This window comes from Bombyx mandarina, chromosome 12, assembly GCF_030267445.1.
Source record: "Bombyx mandarina strain Sakado chromosome 12, ASM3026744v2".
NCBI lineage: Eukaryota > Metazoa > Arthropoda > Insecta > Lepidoptera > Bombycidae > Bombyx > Bombyx mandarina.
In genome coordinates, this window is record NC_143219.1 from 8,185,423 (window position 1) to 8,202,535 (window position 17,113).

At 33.9% G+C, this 17,113-nt stretch overlaps 2 protein-coding genes across 5 annotated transcripts in view; one reads left to right on the forward strand and one right to left on the reverse strand.

The window, feature by feature from the left end:
* The window catches only part of bchs (WD repeat and FYVE domain containing 3 bchs), a 50,758-nt gene extending 37,952 nt beyond the window's left edge, over positions 1-12,806 (reverse strand). For 2 of the 4 annotated variants that reach the window (XM_089731904.1, XM_089731902.1), the window contains exons 1-20: positions 12,595-12,806; positions 12,006-12,251; positions 11,263-11,421; positions 10,792-10,984; positions 10,645-10,709; positions 10,451-10,572; positions 10,277-10,315; positions 9,672-9,873; positions 8,478-8,797; positions 7,958-8,346; positions 7,589-7,758; positions 6,933-7,100; positions 6,695-6,840; positions 6,113-6,269; positions 5,465-5,661; positions 4,457-4,615; positions 3,507-3,638; positions 2,877-3,031; positions 1,995-2,216; positions 805-954 (exon numbers count right to left, since the gene is read on the reverse strand). In XM_089731904.1, coding sequence (XP_089588030.1) covers positions 805-954; positions 1,995-2,216; positions 2,877-3,031; positions 3,507-3,638; positions 4,457-4,615; positions 5,465-5,661; positions 6,113-6,269; positions 6,695-6,840; positions 6,933-7,100; positions 7,589-7,758; positions 7,958-8,346; positions 8,478-8,797; positions 9,672-9,873; positions 10,277-10,315; positions 10,451-10,572; positions 10,645-10,709; positions 10,792-10,984; positions 11,263-11,421; positions 12,006-12,251; positions 12,595-12,795 — 3,592 coding nt within the window. In that variant the 5' untranslated portion in view covers positions 12,796-12,806. The remainder of the gene's footprint in view (positions 1-804; positions 955-1,994; positions 2,217-2,876; positions 3,032-3,506; positions 3,639-4,456; positions 4,616-5,464; positions 5,662-6,112; positions 6,270-6,694; positions 6,841-6,932; positions 7,101-7,588; positions 7,759-7,957; positions 8,347-8,477; positions 8,798-9,671; positions 9,874-10,276; positions 10,316-10,450; positions 10,573-10,644; positions 10,710-10,791; positions 10,985-11,262; positions 11,422-12,005; positions 12,252-12,594) is intronic. The other 2 variants (XM_089731903.1, XM_089731906.1) reach the window with 1 other exon arrangement.
* A 1,119-nt stretch (positions 12,807-13,925) lies between these two features.
* Positions 13,926-17,092, forward strand: mora (cysteine and histidine rich domain containing protein). Its single transcript, XM_028182003.2, has 6 exons — positions 13,926-14,220; positions 14,347-14,483; positions 14,624-14,826; positions 15,430-15,646; positions 16,401-16,595; positions 16,759-17,092. Exons 1-6 carry the CDS (start codon positions 14,142-14,144, stop codon positions 16,978-16,980), a joined length of 1,053 nt encoding a protein of 350 aa, XP_028037804.2. The 5' UTR covers positions 13,926-14,141; the 3' UTR covers positions 16,981-17,092.
* Positions 17,093-17,113: the final 21 nt, after the last annotated feature.

Genomic DNA, 17,113 nt, shown 5'->3' on the forward strand with positions numbered 1-17,113 from the left:
AGTGTATAATCTATGGATAGTAACGAATGAATACCTAATAAACCTACATGATAGTTAAATTCGATTTTCAATGTATGCATGATGTTTCAATTGTCTTCCCGAGAAAGAATTACAACATAAGTAAATTGTAAGTTTTTATATTCTCGAGATTAGATGAACCTCTTCTCAATCATTGTAGAGAGGTCCAAAAAATGTACTCGTAATTGTAAACTGTTTTAATTGTAAATGTATTTATGTATGTTGTTTTTTTGTTTTATTATGTTACTATGTTCTTACTAAACTGTTTTTAAGAAATCACTGTTATTAACATTAATATAGATTTATATTTTATCTGAAATAAATTAATTTATTAATAGCTAGTGGTCGCATCAGTTGGCGAAATTCGATCTTAATAAATTAAAATTATAAATTTGAACATTATTATAGTTCTATTGTCAAAGACTATCTTCTATAATCACAGATTTCGCCAAGACTATACTATAGACAAATAATATTGAAGACAAACAATATCAATCTATTCACAATTTGACCACAGACTTTAAACAATAAACAAAAGAGTACATATACATGCGTGTGTGTGTCAAATTTAAGGTAGATGTGTAATGTTTTTTCTCATTGATTTAACGTATTTTTAAAGCATAGTTCAAAAAAAAAATTAACATTCTGCACTCTTTCTCTATACTAACTATAAGCATGGTAAATTTCATACTCCTCCGTCCGCGCACTTTTCGTAAAAAGGGGTACAAAGTTTTGTTTCACGTATTAATAGATATAGATAATTAATCAGAGAAAAACAAAACTAACCATCCAAGTAAAGGGAAAACGAGGAATTCTTGAGGACAGCACGATTAAGCACGAGCGCGAGGTGATGCCACTGTCCTTCGTGTTGCAAGTCGGGGCACCACACGCGGGCGCCGCACTCACCCGAACCCTCTGGCTCCCACTCTCCTACATCTAAAATAAATCATCGAGAAAATAATTTCTATATTAACATCTCCCTACATCATAGGCTCATTTTAATTTTTTTATTGCTTAGGTGGGTGGACGAGCTCATGGCCTGGTGTTAAGTGTTTACCAGAACCCATAGACATCTACAACATAAATGACGCCACCCATCTTGAGATATGAGTTCTAAGGTTCAGGTTCAGTATAATTACAACGGCTGCCCTATCCTTCAAACCGAAACGCATTACTGGTGCACGGCAGAAATAGGCGTGAAAGTCAATAGTGAACATTTGTTAAGCACGTATTTCATTAGAAAAATTGGTACCCGCCTGAGCGATTCGAACACCGGTGCATCGCTAGATACGAATGCACTGGACGTCTTATCCTTTAGGCCACGACGACGTCAAATCTCAACGTCATGTCTCTCAACTGTTGAATATGCCCTCTTACAACCGATTTATTTACACAAGTCGTCTCATGTCATCTGTCTAAAGGGGATAGTATCGAATTACAATACGTTTGCTCAAATTAATCTCGGTTTCTATAGGATTTGGGGCCGGTCCGTTAACATTTTAGCTAGCTGCTATAATATATTGGGCGTTGAATGATGTTAAATTTCTATGATGAACGATAGTCGTTACCGTCATCAAAAGTTTTCCGAATGCGCCCAGTACAGCTGAATGCATGTATCGACTGCTACCTAATCTCCAAAAGTTATCTCGACCTTAGTTTTAACTCGACCCTCCCACTGTAATGTAACTGTAATATCGACAATCTGCGACCATTTTACTGAGATCATACGTCATCCCATATCATCTCATCTCATTTCATTTAATTTCATCTCAGTTAATTAATGTCTCAAATTAATCATCTTCATTTCATTTCGTTTTACTCCATATTATCATGTTTCATAAAATTAAGAATACAAATTAAAATAAGACATGACCTAAAGGTCTTAGTTACCAGGTCATAAAATCTTTTTAAAAAAATCGGCAATCTGCATCTCTACAGGGAGAGACAAGGACAACAACAATATTGACATGACTTACTGTGCGGTACTAAGGTCTCTTGCGTGGATACAATGATGGCCTTATCCCTGGCCGACAGTACGACGGTGAGGCACACGAGGTGTTCGTCGCGCGTGTTGTTGATGTTCCGTACTAGAGTCAGCAAACGAACGCAGTGCGGATCGGAGCGGGGGTCGGAGTATTTCTCGACGCATATCCACGTTGAGTAACTCAAACCCGTTTGCGGGGGAAATACTCTGTCGCCTGCAAAAATATAAATAACTAGCTATACCCGTCCGCTTCGCTGGCCAGTTAAAATTAACTATATTATTTCTCACCCCCACAAGATTCTTATTATTAACGCCCCCGCAACAGGTGTAGGGAGTCCAACACTCATATAAATATTAGCCTATCCATTAAGTACATGTATTTTCTACATAGATACCAAGTTTCAAGTCAATGGGATGCACGGTTCAAGTTAACGGAACATCCGTAAAAACCACTGTAGATTGATATATTATTATAGATATAGATAATTGAATAAATTAATAATTCATTAATTAATAGCTCAGATGTATGTTGTTTTGTATGTACAGAATTTTCGAACGTCACTTTCACAGACATCAAGACCGATGATGATGCAATAATTTTAAACTTCGCTCTTAATAAATTAACCAATATCTTTAAGAAAAAACGAGATGAAGTTAATAAGCTTTGCTATTCAAGCGTATTTTTTTTATTTTTAAAGTACTTATATTCGGTTTTATTAAGTATTTTGTAAGTATTCCAAATTTTTAATACGATCTTAAAATTAAGATGTTTTAATTAAATTAGCCACTTTAGACACGACATGGAAAAAATGTACACCGCGTTATCTAATTTCCTATGAATTTTCGTAATCTTATAAATATTTTGAATACGTACCTGAACCTATACCACCCAGCGTGGCCGTATCTTGCGTTCCGATAGCGTTCAAATTAGCAGACTGAGGCGCGATACTGGGCATGTACAAACAACCGAAACCCTCAGCCGACATATCGAACTCCACGAAAGGTGGCAGCGTACATGAATTTTGAGACCTGGCAATGAATGAATAATTTATATAAAGACCATATTTTCTGTGTTTAACTAGAGACTTTTTGGCGGGAACGCGAGGAGTGAAGTTGTGTTGGTTTAAATGTGTAATAACGGTGGTTTAATAACTGTTTAATATCTTTGAAAGTGCACAAATGTGGGAAAATGAAACAAAGCCGCTAGACGTAGCTTCTCGGGATCCTCCAAAAAGTCCACTGAAAAAAATCTCAGTAAATGACTACCATTTTACTGATATTATATTTCAGTGCATCTCATCTCATTTTATTTAATTTCATCCCAGTTGATTAATATCTCAAACTAATCATCTTCATTTCATTTCATTTCACTCTATATTATCATTTTCTTAAAAATAAGAATATAAATTAAAATGATACCTGACTTAAAGTTCTTGGTAACTACCAGGTCATAATCCCTTAAAAAAAGTGTTTAACTACAGTTTAATTCTTTTTTTAAACTTACCGGTAATCCCTCGGTGTTGTCATGGAAACCAACGTTTTTATTCTCGTCAATGGAACAGGTCCACCTGGTTTGCAAACTTGTCCCTGCTCGGGAGCAACACAGTTTAGTGGATTACCCATTCTTAAAAATTCTCTGAAAAATATCAAGATTTATTTAGTTAAACTCATTGCTGCGGCGTGTTATTAAATTAACCTCGTTTTTTGAAGTGAAAAATTCTTTAGCATCGTTGTGATTTGAAAGTCGATGAAACAAAAAAGCGACAGTAAAAATAAACAAACATATAAATTCATAAGATTTAAGTGAAAGAAAATGAGATAGTAAGCATTATACAGTGTTTCTTATATTCGTGATTCTCTTTGTGCTGTGCTTCGCACCTAATACTCGTGTTTAATACATTCTGAATACATCTATGTAATATATATGAATAAAATGTAAAACTAATTATCAAACTTTGTATCAGTATGATCATTACTAAAACCTACAATTATCCTCTTCCCAAAAAATTTACATTCGTCTCATGCTCTTGAAGCCAAAATTTTTGAAGGTTTCACTTCTACCACATTTTAATTGCATACATAGATACATATTGGAATTTTTAGGGCGCCCTTTTATCGAAATTAATAGACATCAAAGACATGACGACGAACGAGTCCCACGATTAGTTATTTTTGAAATAAAAAATACCAACGAAATCTGTAAATATTTACAAATTTCCACAATTATTATTGCTTTTTTTTTATTACTTAGGTGGGTGAACGAGCTCATAGCCCACCCGGTGCCAAGTGGTTACTGGAGCCCATAGACATCGACAACGTAAATGCGCCACCCACCCCGAGACACAAGTTGTAAGGTCTCACAGTTACAACGGCTGCCCCACCCCTCAAACCGAAACGCATAACTGTTTCACGGCACCGACAGCTACACAAAACAATAACATTAAGAGCGTATACCTGAGTTCAATAGGTCGTAAGGAATGCGCGGCGAGTCGTTCGAGCATGTACATGGCGGGCGAGTGCAGCGCGTGTCGCTCGCAGCGCAGCGCGGCGCCGCACACCCGCAGCACCGTGCCCGCCAGCCCGGCCACGCACATCACTTGCTGGTTGCGCTCGCTGTGATAATAATAAAACAACTCATTAGTGCATTTTAGAAGTCGTCGTGGCCTAAAGGATAAGACGTCCGGTGCATTCGTGTTGAGCGATGCATCGTTGTCCGAATCCCGCAGGCGGGTACCAATTCTTCTAATGAAATACGTGCTTAACATATGTTCACGATTGACCTCCACGGTGAAGGAATAACATCGTGTAATAAAAACCAAACCCGCAAAATTATCATTTGCGTAATTACTGGTGGTAAGACCTCTTGTGAGTCCGCACGGGTAAATACCACCACCGTGCCTATTTCTGCCGTGAAGCAGTAATGCATTTTGGTTTGAAGGGCGGGGCAGCCGTTGTACTGTTAAAAATGAGACCTTAGAACTCATGCCTCAAGGTGGGTGGCGGCATTTACGTTGTACGTCTATGGGCTCCGATAACCACTCAAGTTTCAGTGTGATGTTTAAAAAGAAATAAACTGTCATAGAACAAGTCTACAAATGACGACATTGAAACTATACACTATAAAGTATACAATTTCCATGGTAAGGGGCCTCAGCGTGGTTAATAGGCCAGACCATTACTGGTGGCACATTGTGCACTTACACGACTAGTATATTCCGCCTTCCCGTTTGGCGCTACATCAAAATATTTATAAGTTTTATTTTGACAGTTAGGATGAAAGCCATTATCATCTCAAAGTGGCATGATTATCGTTTATATGGCGATGTCTATGAACTCTAATCTTTTAATATCAGATAGGCCCGTCAACGGCCATATAAAAAAAAGGTATAAAAATATTATTCATTTTAATTATTTATACTAATATTTTTTAAACTTAATAAATAAGAACTATGTTAAACGAACCTCCTAACGAGACTTTTGAGTACATGCGCGAGATAGTCCCTCATGGCCCTTGCATGAGTTTCATGTTCTGCGGGACGCGGCAATGCGGGAAGAAGCTTGGCCAATACTATTACAACACCGGAATGTATGATCCACGCTTCCCCATTATTTGAACCCGTGGAAAGGTTTAGGGGCGCCGTGCGGCCTGCTGGTTTATTCTAAAAATATAAGATTTTTATTCAAATGAACAAGGCGATATTTATTAATGCAGGTCTAGAGCAGTCTTTCCCAAAGTGGGCGATAACGCCCCTTTGTGGGCGCTGCAGGCGTAAAGGGGGGCAGAAAAAAAAAAGGGACGTTGTGTAGAGGCTTGGGAAGCGATTTGTAATTTCATTAGGAGGACTCTTAGATACCGAACGAACTCTTGCTATAGTGGTTTTAAGTAGGTGAAAAAATGGCGGCGCTAAAAAATAATTTATTCTCAAAGTGGGCAGTACACACAATAAGTTTGGGAACCCCTTTGTCTAGGTTAATAACGGTTTTTTTTGTTAAAATGGTCCTGTATTATTTATAAGATACACAAACCAACAGTACAAACAATATTTCATGTCACTAATATCATACAACTTCAGTTTGTTATGGTATTTTATATTGACTAGGTGTACTCACTTCATTGATTGCAGAGCTCTGTCGCGTTAAACTGGGTGATTTAACATTGAGAGACCCACAGAAAGTCGGTTTGTCGAATGAATCCAACGCTACATCATAAAGTAACCGTAAAACAACGCACGCATTCGAAAATACTGCAGGCACAGATGCGGGAAATCTATAAAAATGGGTGTTCAAGGAATAATTGGGAATTTTATCAAATCATCACAAATTTATTTTTTACTACGTGTAATGGAGATTCTCCCGAAGTCTGAATGGTATTTTCAAATTGTACTAAAAATATTATTAATTTCATACGAAATCGAGCAAGCGCAACGCAAGCTCATAGTAATTTGAACTTAGCTCACGAACGTGAGCCTGCAGTCTATTGCTAAGCTGGTTTTTAATCCTCTGTAATATAATGTAACACACATGCGTGCAGTAAAATATAATTTTCAGTCGCAATTTTTTCAAGTCCACAGCAATATTAAAGTCAAGAATAAACAGTGCTGCAGGTTATACCAAAGTTTATATAATTATAGTCTTCATTTTCGAGAACTTCTGTTTACATTCCCTTATGCAGTGCTTATGTAGGCTACTCACGTCATTTCTAATATATTTCCGGTGAACAATTCATGAAATACTTCATACAGGTCCGAATCTCCAGGTTCGGTATCATATTGTAACTCTACGTCTTCAGTAAAACAGCCTAACATACGTATGGTCTCGCTAAGTGTAGTCATACAAATCTGTAATTAGGAAGTTTTTTTTTAAATATAATTGTTAAAACACTATCGTTCAAATAGACAGGATTAAGTCAATCGAAATTTTATATTCTTACCTCGTGATGAAAAAATTTAGCATTGGCTGGTTCGAATCTCATGGCAGTAGAAATAGTGTAAAATACTATATGAATCAACTGAAGCATATCTTGATCCATGATCTCGTTTCCTTTTAACTTGCCTTCGAGCGACACCAGGACACTTGTGACATAAACAAATCCACTGACCTGCACATTAATATTGTGGTAAATAAATATGAAGGTATAGAGACTTCGTAAAATAATTGATTGAATATGTCATATATTTTGTAATGATAGAATTGTAGTAGATAAATAAAGTTCTTAGATAAAAACTTTTCGAGTTCTGTGATAGGGTGGACCACATCATAAACCTATTAATTTCCTGTAGTTAATGCGATTGTTGGTATGTCAGTTTATACAAAATAGTCCATGCTCTACCATGCATGTTATTCCTTTTTTGGGACAGGAAGACAGAGAACTCTAAGGAGGCATTAATTGCAGAGCGCATCACTCCTCGCGACTACGGGACGGTATATTCCCAGAACCGCTGGAAAGTTAAGCCACTAATAAATTCCTTTATTATAAGCAGATTTGAATTTTGTTTGCGTTAATCAGATGGGTTTGTTGTTATCTTCTATGAAACAGTAAAGAGAATCTGTCATTGAGTATTCAACCTTTATAAGTTTTTACGGTACCTTTCTAAATATAGTCCTAGTGCGATGAGAATCTCTTAGACAAGCTAACAAAGCCTTCAGGATGTGGAGTTTGAGATGTAAAGCATCCGAAGGTGCAGCATGCATGCCACAAAGCAACGTAGACATATCTTCCTCACCGGACCCACTCACTATTAATTCTCTAATGACACCTAAACATAGTAAAAATGAAGTTGTAATCCGAGAATATCATCATAAAAAATTATATACATAATTTAAATCAACGAAAAATATTCTTTTGAGAAATTATTTCAAATTCAGTAAATTTGCTATAAAATAAATCGTTCCTCTTACGATTAAATGGAACACTCACTGAATGGGTAATGTTTATAGCCTTTAATTTAAACTTACCTAAGGCTTTACTACGACAAGATTCATAGACAACCATACCATGCACACATTTTGCACCTCCACAATCCCTAAAAACGTTACAATTACTAGAATTAGCATTCAATAATGCAGTCAAGCCTTCCATTAATAATGAACCTAAGTCTTCCTCTTCACTGTCTATATTAGGATCTCGGATCAATGAGTCCGTTCTGGTGGATTTTTTCTTTCTTTCAGGAGCTTTAGGAGATTCACTCAATTCATTATCTTGTTGTATTGCTTCAGAATCTCTCTTTTTACTTTCTTCTTCAAGTTGTTTATCTTTTAAATATGCTGCATATCGCGATAGACAGGTTACAAATACTTCTAACATTCCCACCTCACGATAAACATCTTTGAAGATTGTATTATGTCTGTAAGGGTTTCAAATGTTAATATTAATTATTTTCAATTATTAGTAGAATGATTTTAATCATATAAAATTTTATCAAAAATTGAGAAATCTCAAAATCTGTGATTATTAATTTTTTGGTAATTGACTTACTTTAAAATGTTAAGAAGAGTCTTCATACACAAAATACTGCAACTTCTTGATCTATTGGCTTTCAACAAAAGTGAGAGTGATATAAGTTCTTTACAGGGAACAAAGTTTAGTTGAAACACTATGAATTCTAACAATTCGAAAAATTTCTCTTGGATTTCTGCATTTTTTGTATAAATTCTTTCCGAAAATTGACTAAGGGTGTTTTGATTTTCCAATATAAAATAATTAGCATTGTCAGCGTGATAAACACTTGATATAGCATCCAATATAGTGCAACACAATGCAGGAGAGTTAGACTTCATGAAAACTGATTGCAAAACCTGAAAAAGACAAAAAAAACAATCAATGAAATACTAAATGTATTTGCTTCAGATAAATGTATTTTCGAAAGGTTTATGTTGTGGAGATTTGAAGATCGCATCAGAAAAAACACAGCGCATGAGATTCCTTCCAATGCCTCGTAACGCGAAAAATATTCCATATTTGAAATATTTTTCGTGGAAGAACCTAGGTTCTAAGTAGCACAGACCAAATCGCTGGGGTGGTGTGATGATAGAAAATAAAAAAATATCTCAGTGTTCAAAATTTATCAAATAATTAATTACCATCATATTGAATTCAATACATGCCGCAAAGATGCGAATGTTGAGATGGATGTGTGGAGTGACAAGAATGGACAAGATAAGGAATGACTATATCAGTGTGAAAGTAGCCCCAGTAATTAACAAATTAAAGAGTGGACGGTTAGTGTGGTATGGACATGTGATGCGTAGAGAGAAGATGCATGTGACTAGGAGATGTATGGAAATGGTAGTGCAAGGTAGAGGGGGAAGAGGTCGACCGAAGAAGACATGGATGGAGTGTGTGAATGACGATATGAAAGAGAGAGAGGAGTGAGTGTTGAGATGACGGCTGATAAAAGAGAATGGAATAGAAAGATTCGCTGTGCCGACCCCACCTAGTGGGATAAGGTGGAGACAAGGAAGAAGATTCAATTCAACTCCCAAAAAACATTAAATTCTACAGACTGCATGATTCGATTCCCAATCTGTACTCTTTGTCTAGCATAAAATGAAAACGTGAAACTTCTCATCGTAACACAATAAATCGCTCGTATATGTAGTTAACCTTTTTTAACCTGCCAAGCCAACTTGCCTATTGACGTGAAGCCTGATGGGAACGATTTATATTTACCTGAAAAGCCTGCACATTTCTTACAGCCTGCCCAGGTGTAGAGGGCTGCGGTAAAACGAATCCTTGTAATTGGAAGAGTTCAGTATTTGCTCGGGTCGGTCGAAGTTCTGAAAATCCGCAGGCGCATAGCGACGATATCATCAACACTAGATTTCGTAAAGCAGCACGAGCTTCTGAACCACTAACGCGTTCCTCTTCCAACCTGTCAGTTTCAAATAAATATTGATCTTGTAATGGGCGTTCTGTCTATCATTTACAAAATATTGGTTTTACAATAGCTCTGTTGATGATTAAAAAAAAATCTAAGCTATCTCATAAATATATTTACCATAAGGCACAAATAAATAAATTTGAGCAACGTAAAAACTAGATAATAGGGTTATACATATAATATAACCCAGTTCATTTGTATTTTCAGAACCAATAAAATAAGGAATATGAAAACAAAAATAAATTAAAGAAATAAGGTTGTCACAGTAAATTTATTTACTTCAGAAAGGACTTCTGTAAAGTTTTAAACATTTTACTCTATTGAAATGTATGCAAATTCTGCTGATGAATGATTTCAACATTAACTGTATAAAAATAATAAGAGTAGTGCTTACCCTGAAGTTAAATAATCAGGTACATCTTGAGTTTCATGTCTGTGATAAAATAAAAATAAAACAAAAAATAAACCAACAAAAACCAAACAAGCACACCATGCCTTGAATTTCACAAAGTATCGTAATGACAATGTTCTACATGAAATGTATGGCACTAAAACTTTGTTTACTTACTTTAGAAGGAATTCTGAGAGAAATAAATATCCTTGACATGATCTAAAATCATCTAACAGTAATTGACTAACTTCACTAGAGTCTTTCAGGAAACAAAATACAGCCACAAACATTTCAACAACCTGGAAAATGTAAATTAATTCAATCAATTACAAAAAAGATCCTTGTTGTTAACTTGAAAACCTACAACATACCTCTAGAGGTGTCAGTTCTGGTATCCTTTGCATATTTTCAATGCATAATGCAACACAACCTTTATCTGTAATATTGCAATGCAATATAAAATACTTTTAAATTACAATTTAAACCTATACCCATGCCTATACCTTATTATTACTTACTATGTATGTACTGAACAACAGATTGTGTTAGACCATGTCGAGAAAGTGTCATTAACACTTCAGCTGCTGACTTTCTCCACATTATATTATGAGGGGCACACCATGATGTTATAGCGGAGAACAAGAGGGTGAGATCATCCTTTCTCGCTAATTCTTCACATGGGAAAGGATGGCTGCATAATCTTACAAGTACCTAAAATGTTACATAATATCATTAACCGATCAATCAACATCTGAAATGATTTTACATAACCAAGCAGGAAGTGAGTGATACCCAATTAATAAAACAATAATGTTTATTTGATTCAAATTTGCTAAATGTTAATGTTAATATTCAAGAGTGCATATATAAATATTAATTTTCTCATTTTATTTACATCATGACAATATTTTGTTCTTTTTAAATTATTATTTTAATAGTCTTTTTTTGTTTCAAACAGCATTTCAAGATAATATATTATATGTGCTTACCTGAACAAATATTTTTTGCAACAAAATCCTCCTCTCTCTGGGTGTAAATTCACTATTAGTATCCTGAACATCAGCCTCTGATTCAGGTATCTCAGGAAGATCAAAAAACAGATACAAACATTTTACTAGTGTTGATGGTATAGCTGCAGTGGTCATGACCTTTAAATAACAAAAAAACACTTTTTATAGATTTATTTTTGCCTTGAACTACATGCTGAAGCTTATACTTTCAAACATTTGAAATTTATTATTTATAATATAAGCTATTACAAAATGCTTTGCTTACAATTTTTTTTTTTTAATTTTTTTAAATTATTACAAAATTTTTCTTTATAGTCATGAATTTAAAAAAAATCAGATTCACCTACCTGAAAGAGTTTCTAGTTTAAGGGTACATACAGATATGAAATGATACAATTGACTTTTTTTATTGCCTTTGATATTATATCTCAATGTGGGTGGTGGCATCATGTTATGATGTCCATCGGCTCAGAAAGTCAGTTTACGCCAAAGGGCAACCTTGTTCAACCATTCATACAATAAAATAATAAAGACAAGAACAAGTATGCCCAGGCTCCCAATGGTGATTCAATTACTACTGGTATGAATTTCCTTAGGTATGAAAAACTAAGAACTGGACTAAGGCTGTGAAAGTTTTTTATATTGATATTTTTGTTGTAATCCTAGTAATTTGTCATAATGGCACACATATTATATTTTACAGGAAAGATAGTAGTTTTTACCTGTATCAGAGACTGATCTCCAGCTGCCAATAGATTTAGTGTTGATAACAACATCCAGCCATTACTTGACTCTTCAGAGTTTTCAATCTCTAAGAACTTTGCAATTGCACAACTAGCAGCCTCGGTACTTTGGTTACTGGCCCTCTTTCTAATTTCTGACACCATTAGCTTAGAAACTTGTTGGCAAAACGACAATATATCCCAGAATTTTTCATTCATTTCACTTGATGGACTGGTGCCAAACACCTACAAAATCACAAACATTCAAGAGTTTAATTTAATAAAACACAATATTTATTTCATAATCATAATTCAAACTAAAGTTATCATAATAATCAATCTGTTATAATTAAATACATAGTTCTTTCTTTGAATTATTTCAAATGTGTGGGAATAGCTTCATATTTCCTAAAAATGTTATGTGTTTTAGGGTGCTTTGGAATTGGGAACAAAGCTGTTTCTACAGTAATTTTAATTAAGAAGGTTTTTTAGGATAGCTAAAACAAATAGTATTAATGGATAATTTTGAAAGTAATACTTTTACTGAAGAAATAACAAACAATAAACTTATTTTACATTTAATAGTTACCTTACAAAATAGAGGCAGCATATTGTAAAGTTTATCATCTTTTTCAGCGTCTGTTAGTGGTTGTTGAGGATGTGTGTACTCTGCAAATAGCTTCTTCAGGTGCATCAGTCCAAGTTGGACGTGAGATGTGGAACCTGAGCCCTCGGCAGATTCGGACGACGCCGAGGAAGATGCCCCACGCAATTTGCGCATCAAATTCATTTTAATTACTTCACAAATAATACAATCACACCATTATAAGAAGAACGCTTATAAAAAGTGTACCGATTTCCATTTTAAACAACTACCTATGTATTGAGAGTAATTATTATGCCAGTAAAACGTATTGAAACTATTTCACAAATCATTGTTTTATTATTTTATTTTATTTTTATAAGTATGCTTTAAAAATGAAATTATAAAATAATTCGAGAATCTTTAAAAACACCTTAATTAACTGAGATGAAAATGTACAGTTTTTACAATTTCCTAGCTTTTCATAAGAATTGATTTTCATCAAAATTTTGTACGCCCACATGAACAGTGAACACTAGGAAATGTAGGTACAGGTACAGACTATACAAATTTTGAAAGTAAAGAGACATTGACAGACATGACAGCTTTTCTATCTGTGAATCTACATAAAACCACTGAAGTAAGGAATAATTGGTAGGTACATCATTTCAATAGTCATAAAAGATCACATTTTAGCTTTGACGTAAAATTGTTAAATTTCTTAAATTACATACATTGAGGGTTCTTGATGAGATGTTCTTTTACTTATGAAATTCGGGATTACTTATGAAATTCGGGGATTCGAGAAAACTGTAGGTATTAATTTAAGGAAACTAAATTGTTTCTAATTAAGCTAAATAAGTTATATAAATTACTTTATATTACTATTTGCATAAAGTTTAATAAAAGCCTTTCTATGTTTTTCCTTATCTAAAATAAGAAGGCAGTCTTCATATTCTCAACGAAGTCTTCATATTCATAACTAAACATTAAAAAAAGTTTATTAAATTGGGGTCATACATAACCGATCATTAATTAATCTAGTGACATACAGCATCTTTCTCAATTTTTTTCTCAAATGGTGAGAAAATAAAAAAAATACAACTAAGAATTTTCCTTAATAGTTTTTGAACTGCTGACTATAGGTAAGGCAGTAAAAGTTAATAAAACTTAAACAAATATAACGAAATCTTTAAAACTCTATTACTTACATTTTAACACCTTATTATAATTTTAATTCATCAAATTACGGAAGCTAGGTCTAGGCTTATGCAATTATTATTTAAATTTTATTTTTTATTAGCTCCGCTTGTTGGTTCTTTAAAATAATTTAGTTAGAAAGCCGTTAAGCTAGCAACACATGGCATTTGGCATGTCATTTTATCCCGGAATTAAAAACAGAACCTATTTGAACATACGTACATACATGATACATATTTATTTTCTAATTTCAGACCGATCATATTGTATGAACAGTGTATTACTCCGTATTTGAGTATTTGCAAAAGGGGTAATTTTTTCTACGTTTGTAAAATATCTATTGAATAACGAATATGCCTGAAGATAAACACCTAGTGCAATGTTATAATCGCGGTTGTGGCCAAGCTTTTGACCCAAATGACAATGAAAAAGGTATTCTAGACTTTTCCCTAACCCTAAAACGTATTTAATATTGAAAAGTATACACTACTTTAAACAATGTTGAAAAAATCTCAAAAATATATGTCAGTAACTTATAACAAATTTATAAATTTACAGATGAATGTCGCCACCATCCAGGACATCCAGTATTCCACGATGCTTACAAGGGCTGGTCATGTTGTAATAAGAAAAGTGTTGATTTCACGGAGTTTTTGAACATAAAAGGGTGTACCTTATCCAAACATAGCAATGTGGTAAGTTAAAACAATCACAATGAAAAGCTCAGATCCAGTGTTGCTATATAGTTTTCTTACATTGAAAAGAAAATACATCCATAAACAAAATTAATCCAATTGTATGAAAAATTATTCAAATATTATGATTAAATTTGCAGAAACCTGTTGAACCTGTTAAAAAGGGGCTTGACAAGGAATTGGAAAAAAAGGATATCATTGAAGTAAGAGCTCCAGTTGCTGGTCCACAGTTACAAAGACCACCCTTTGAAACACCTCTGGTGCTCTTAGAAACACACATAGCTGAATCATTGAAACATTCTCAGCCAAATACAGAGCAAAAAACTCCAGTCTCTGAAGATGGGTATGTTTAACCATCCTAATGAATGCATTTTTTTTTAAATTACGGTCCCTCCCTTTGAACAGGAATGCTTGACTTCCAGAAAGAGGCATTATCCTTACTTATGCCAATGCTTACTATATTAATAACAATGCAAATTATAGTTTTTGCAGGTTTGAATTTTATTACATGATTACATTTGTGAACAGGTATGTTTTGATAGGAAAACAGGTACCTGTCAGCAGGATTTGAACATTGTGTTAATGTTGCAACAATTGTATTGTCACTTAAGTACACACTGGGTTTCTTCTTCATTAGTATTATAATAAATAGTATTCAAATTCAACATAATTAAATAAGGAAAACTGAAAACTTGATGTTTTAAACCAAAACAAATATTAGTATTCTTAGTACTTTAAAGAAAGTTGAACCCAAAATAAATAAGAATACCATCAACTAAATTATTTGTTTGTACAAAACACTAATACTGTGATGATGTTTGATAACCACAAAACTGAGTTTATGAAATTTTATGTTAATGTTAAATTGTAAGATTAAGCCCTTCTATATTATTTTGCTATTTACAATTTGTCAAAATTTTTCAAAATCATTCTTGTAATTTTACAGAAATGTAGCTATTGGAACAAGTTGTAAAAATGGTGGTTGTAACACAGCATTTGAAGGTCCTCAAACAAATGAGTCTTTGTGCACATATCACCCTGGGTGCCCTATTTTTCATGAAGGTCTAAAATTTTGGTCTTGCTGCCAAAAAAGAACCACAGATTTCAATACCTTTTTAAATCAACCAGGCTGTACTACTGGAGCTCATAAATGGGTTAAAGAGGTAATTGATGTATAAATTAAAAAAAAAAAGAAGTTTGTTGTCTGTGCCTTAATAACCATAGATCATGAACCATTAAAGTGGTTATTATGTTCATAAAATTAAATGCTACAATTGTATTATGCAATGATCACTTTCTGAGATTATGTCTTCTATTCTGAGATTAAGTCTCAACTATATTTTTATTGTTCTATTTAAACAAACAAACTTTTGGCCCAGCTGGTGCTAGGCTACTGATGCTTAAACTTAACGTTATGTTGTATAGATACAACTCACTGAGTTTCTTGCTGGTTCTTCTCATTGTGTTACAATTCTGATCTGGTAGTATAATTTGTGAAGCACTGCTCTTGCTAGGGCTAGTGTTAGCAAATTCTCTCATTAAACCCGTGAGCTCAACTACCAAACCATATGCAGGAATCCAGCAAATAGGTAGGAATAAAAAACAAATGTTTTTTCAAATTAGAGTTAAGTATAATTTCAAATTAAAGAGACTAGGTGGATAAACTATTAGACAATTTGACCTATACGAATTTTTAATATTTGTAGTCATTGGAAGTAGTCTTAAGTCTTTCTGTTATCCTGCTTATTAATAATTATGTATTCCAGTTTAAACAGTAGAATGAATGTTGCTTCAACAGACTTGTACTCATTTTTTAAAAAACACTGCTTAACACAGAGTCGGACATGCGCTTGTGCGCAAGCTCATCTAGAAAGGGAATTGAAAATTTAATAAATATTAGTTTTTTTTTAATTGTAGAGTTCAAATGCTGGTACAGTGCAGTGTCGTTGGGATTGGCATCAGACACCAGAACACGTGATTGTTAGTGTTTATGCTAAGAAATATGACCCAGTCTTGAGCTATGTGAAGGTAAACCCTATACGGCTAAACATTAAATTGATATTTAGAGAGCAAGGAGATGCAGCCTTTGAATTGGATCTTGAACTAAGAGGGGTATGTAAACAAAATGTTAATAACAATTCACTTGTCACTAATTTGACATTGTACTTTTCAAATTAAAATGCCTAAAAAATAAATAGTGCTAGTAATGATCCAAATTAATATGTTACACAAAATACATACATTAATATCAGCATAACAAAAAAACGTTTTCCAGGTTATCAATATCGAAAGAAGTTCTGCTTCTATGTTGGGTACTAAAGTGGAGATAAAATTGAAAAAGGGCGAACCTGGCTCATGGTCCAAGCTTGATTTTCCCAGGACTGAACCAAAAAGGGTAGAAGAAAAGTCAACTGTCCAGGCCAATACGATGGAAGACGATTCAGTCGACCTCAGTTCAGTGGAAACAATTACGTTGAATAAGGTTAACATTGCCTAGTATTGGTTTTTCTCTCGAAATGCAATTTTGTGACATCTTGCTAATGAATGCTTTAGATATATTAACATATTATTATGTAAGTCAATGTGAATAAACATATTTTTACTTATAAGATTTTTATTTTAAACAAAAC

Coding starts and splice junctions, on each gene's coding strand:
- mora (XM_028182003.2), top strand. CDS start 14,142: ATGCCTGAAGATAAACACCTAGTGCAATGTTATAATCGCGGTTGTGGC. Junction 14,827..15,429: donor ACTCCAGTCTCTGAAGATGG/GTATGTTTAACC, acceptor GTAATTTTACAG/AAATGTAGCTATTGGAACAA. Junction 15,647..16,400: donor CTCATAAATGGGTTAAAGAG/GTAATTGATGTA, acceptor TTTTAATTGTAG/AGTTCAAATGCTGGTACAGT.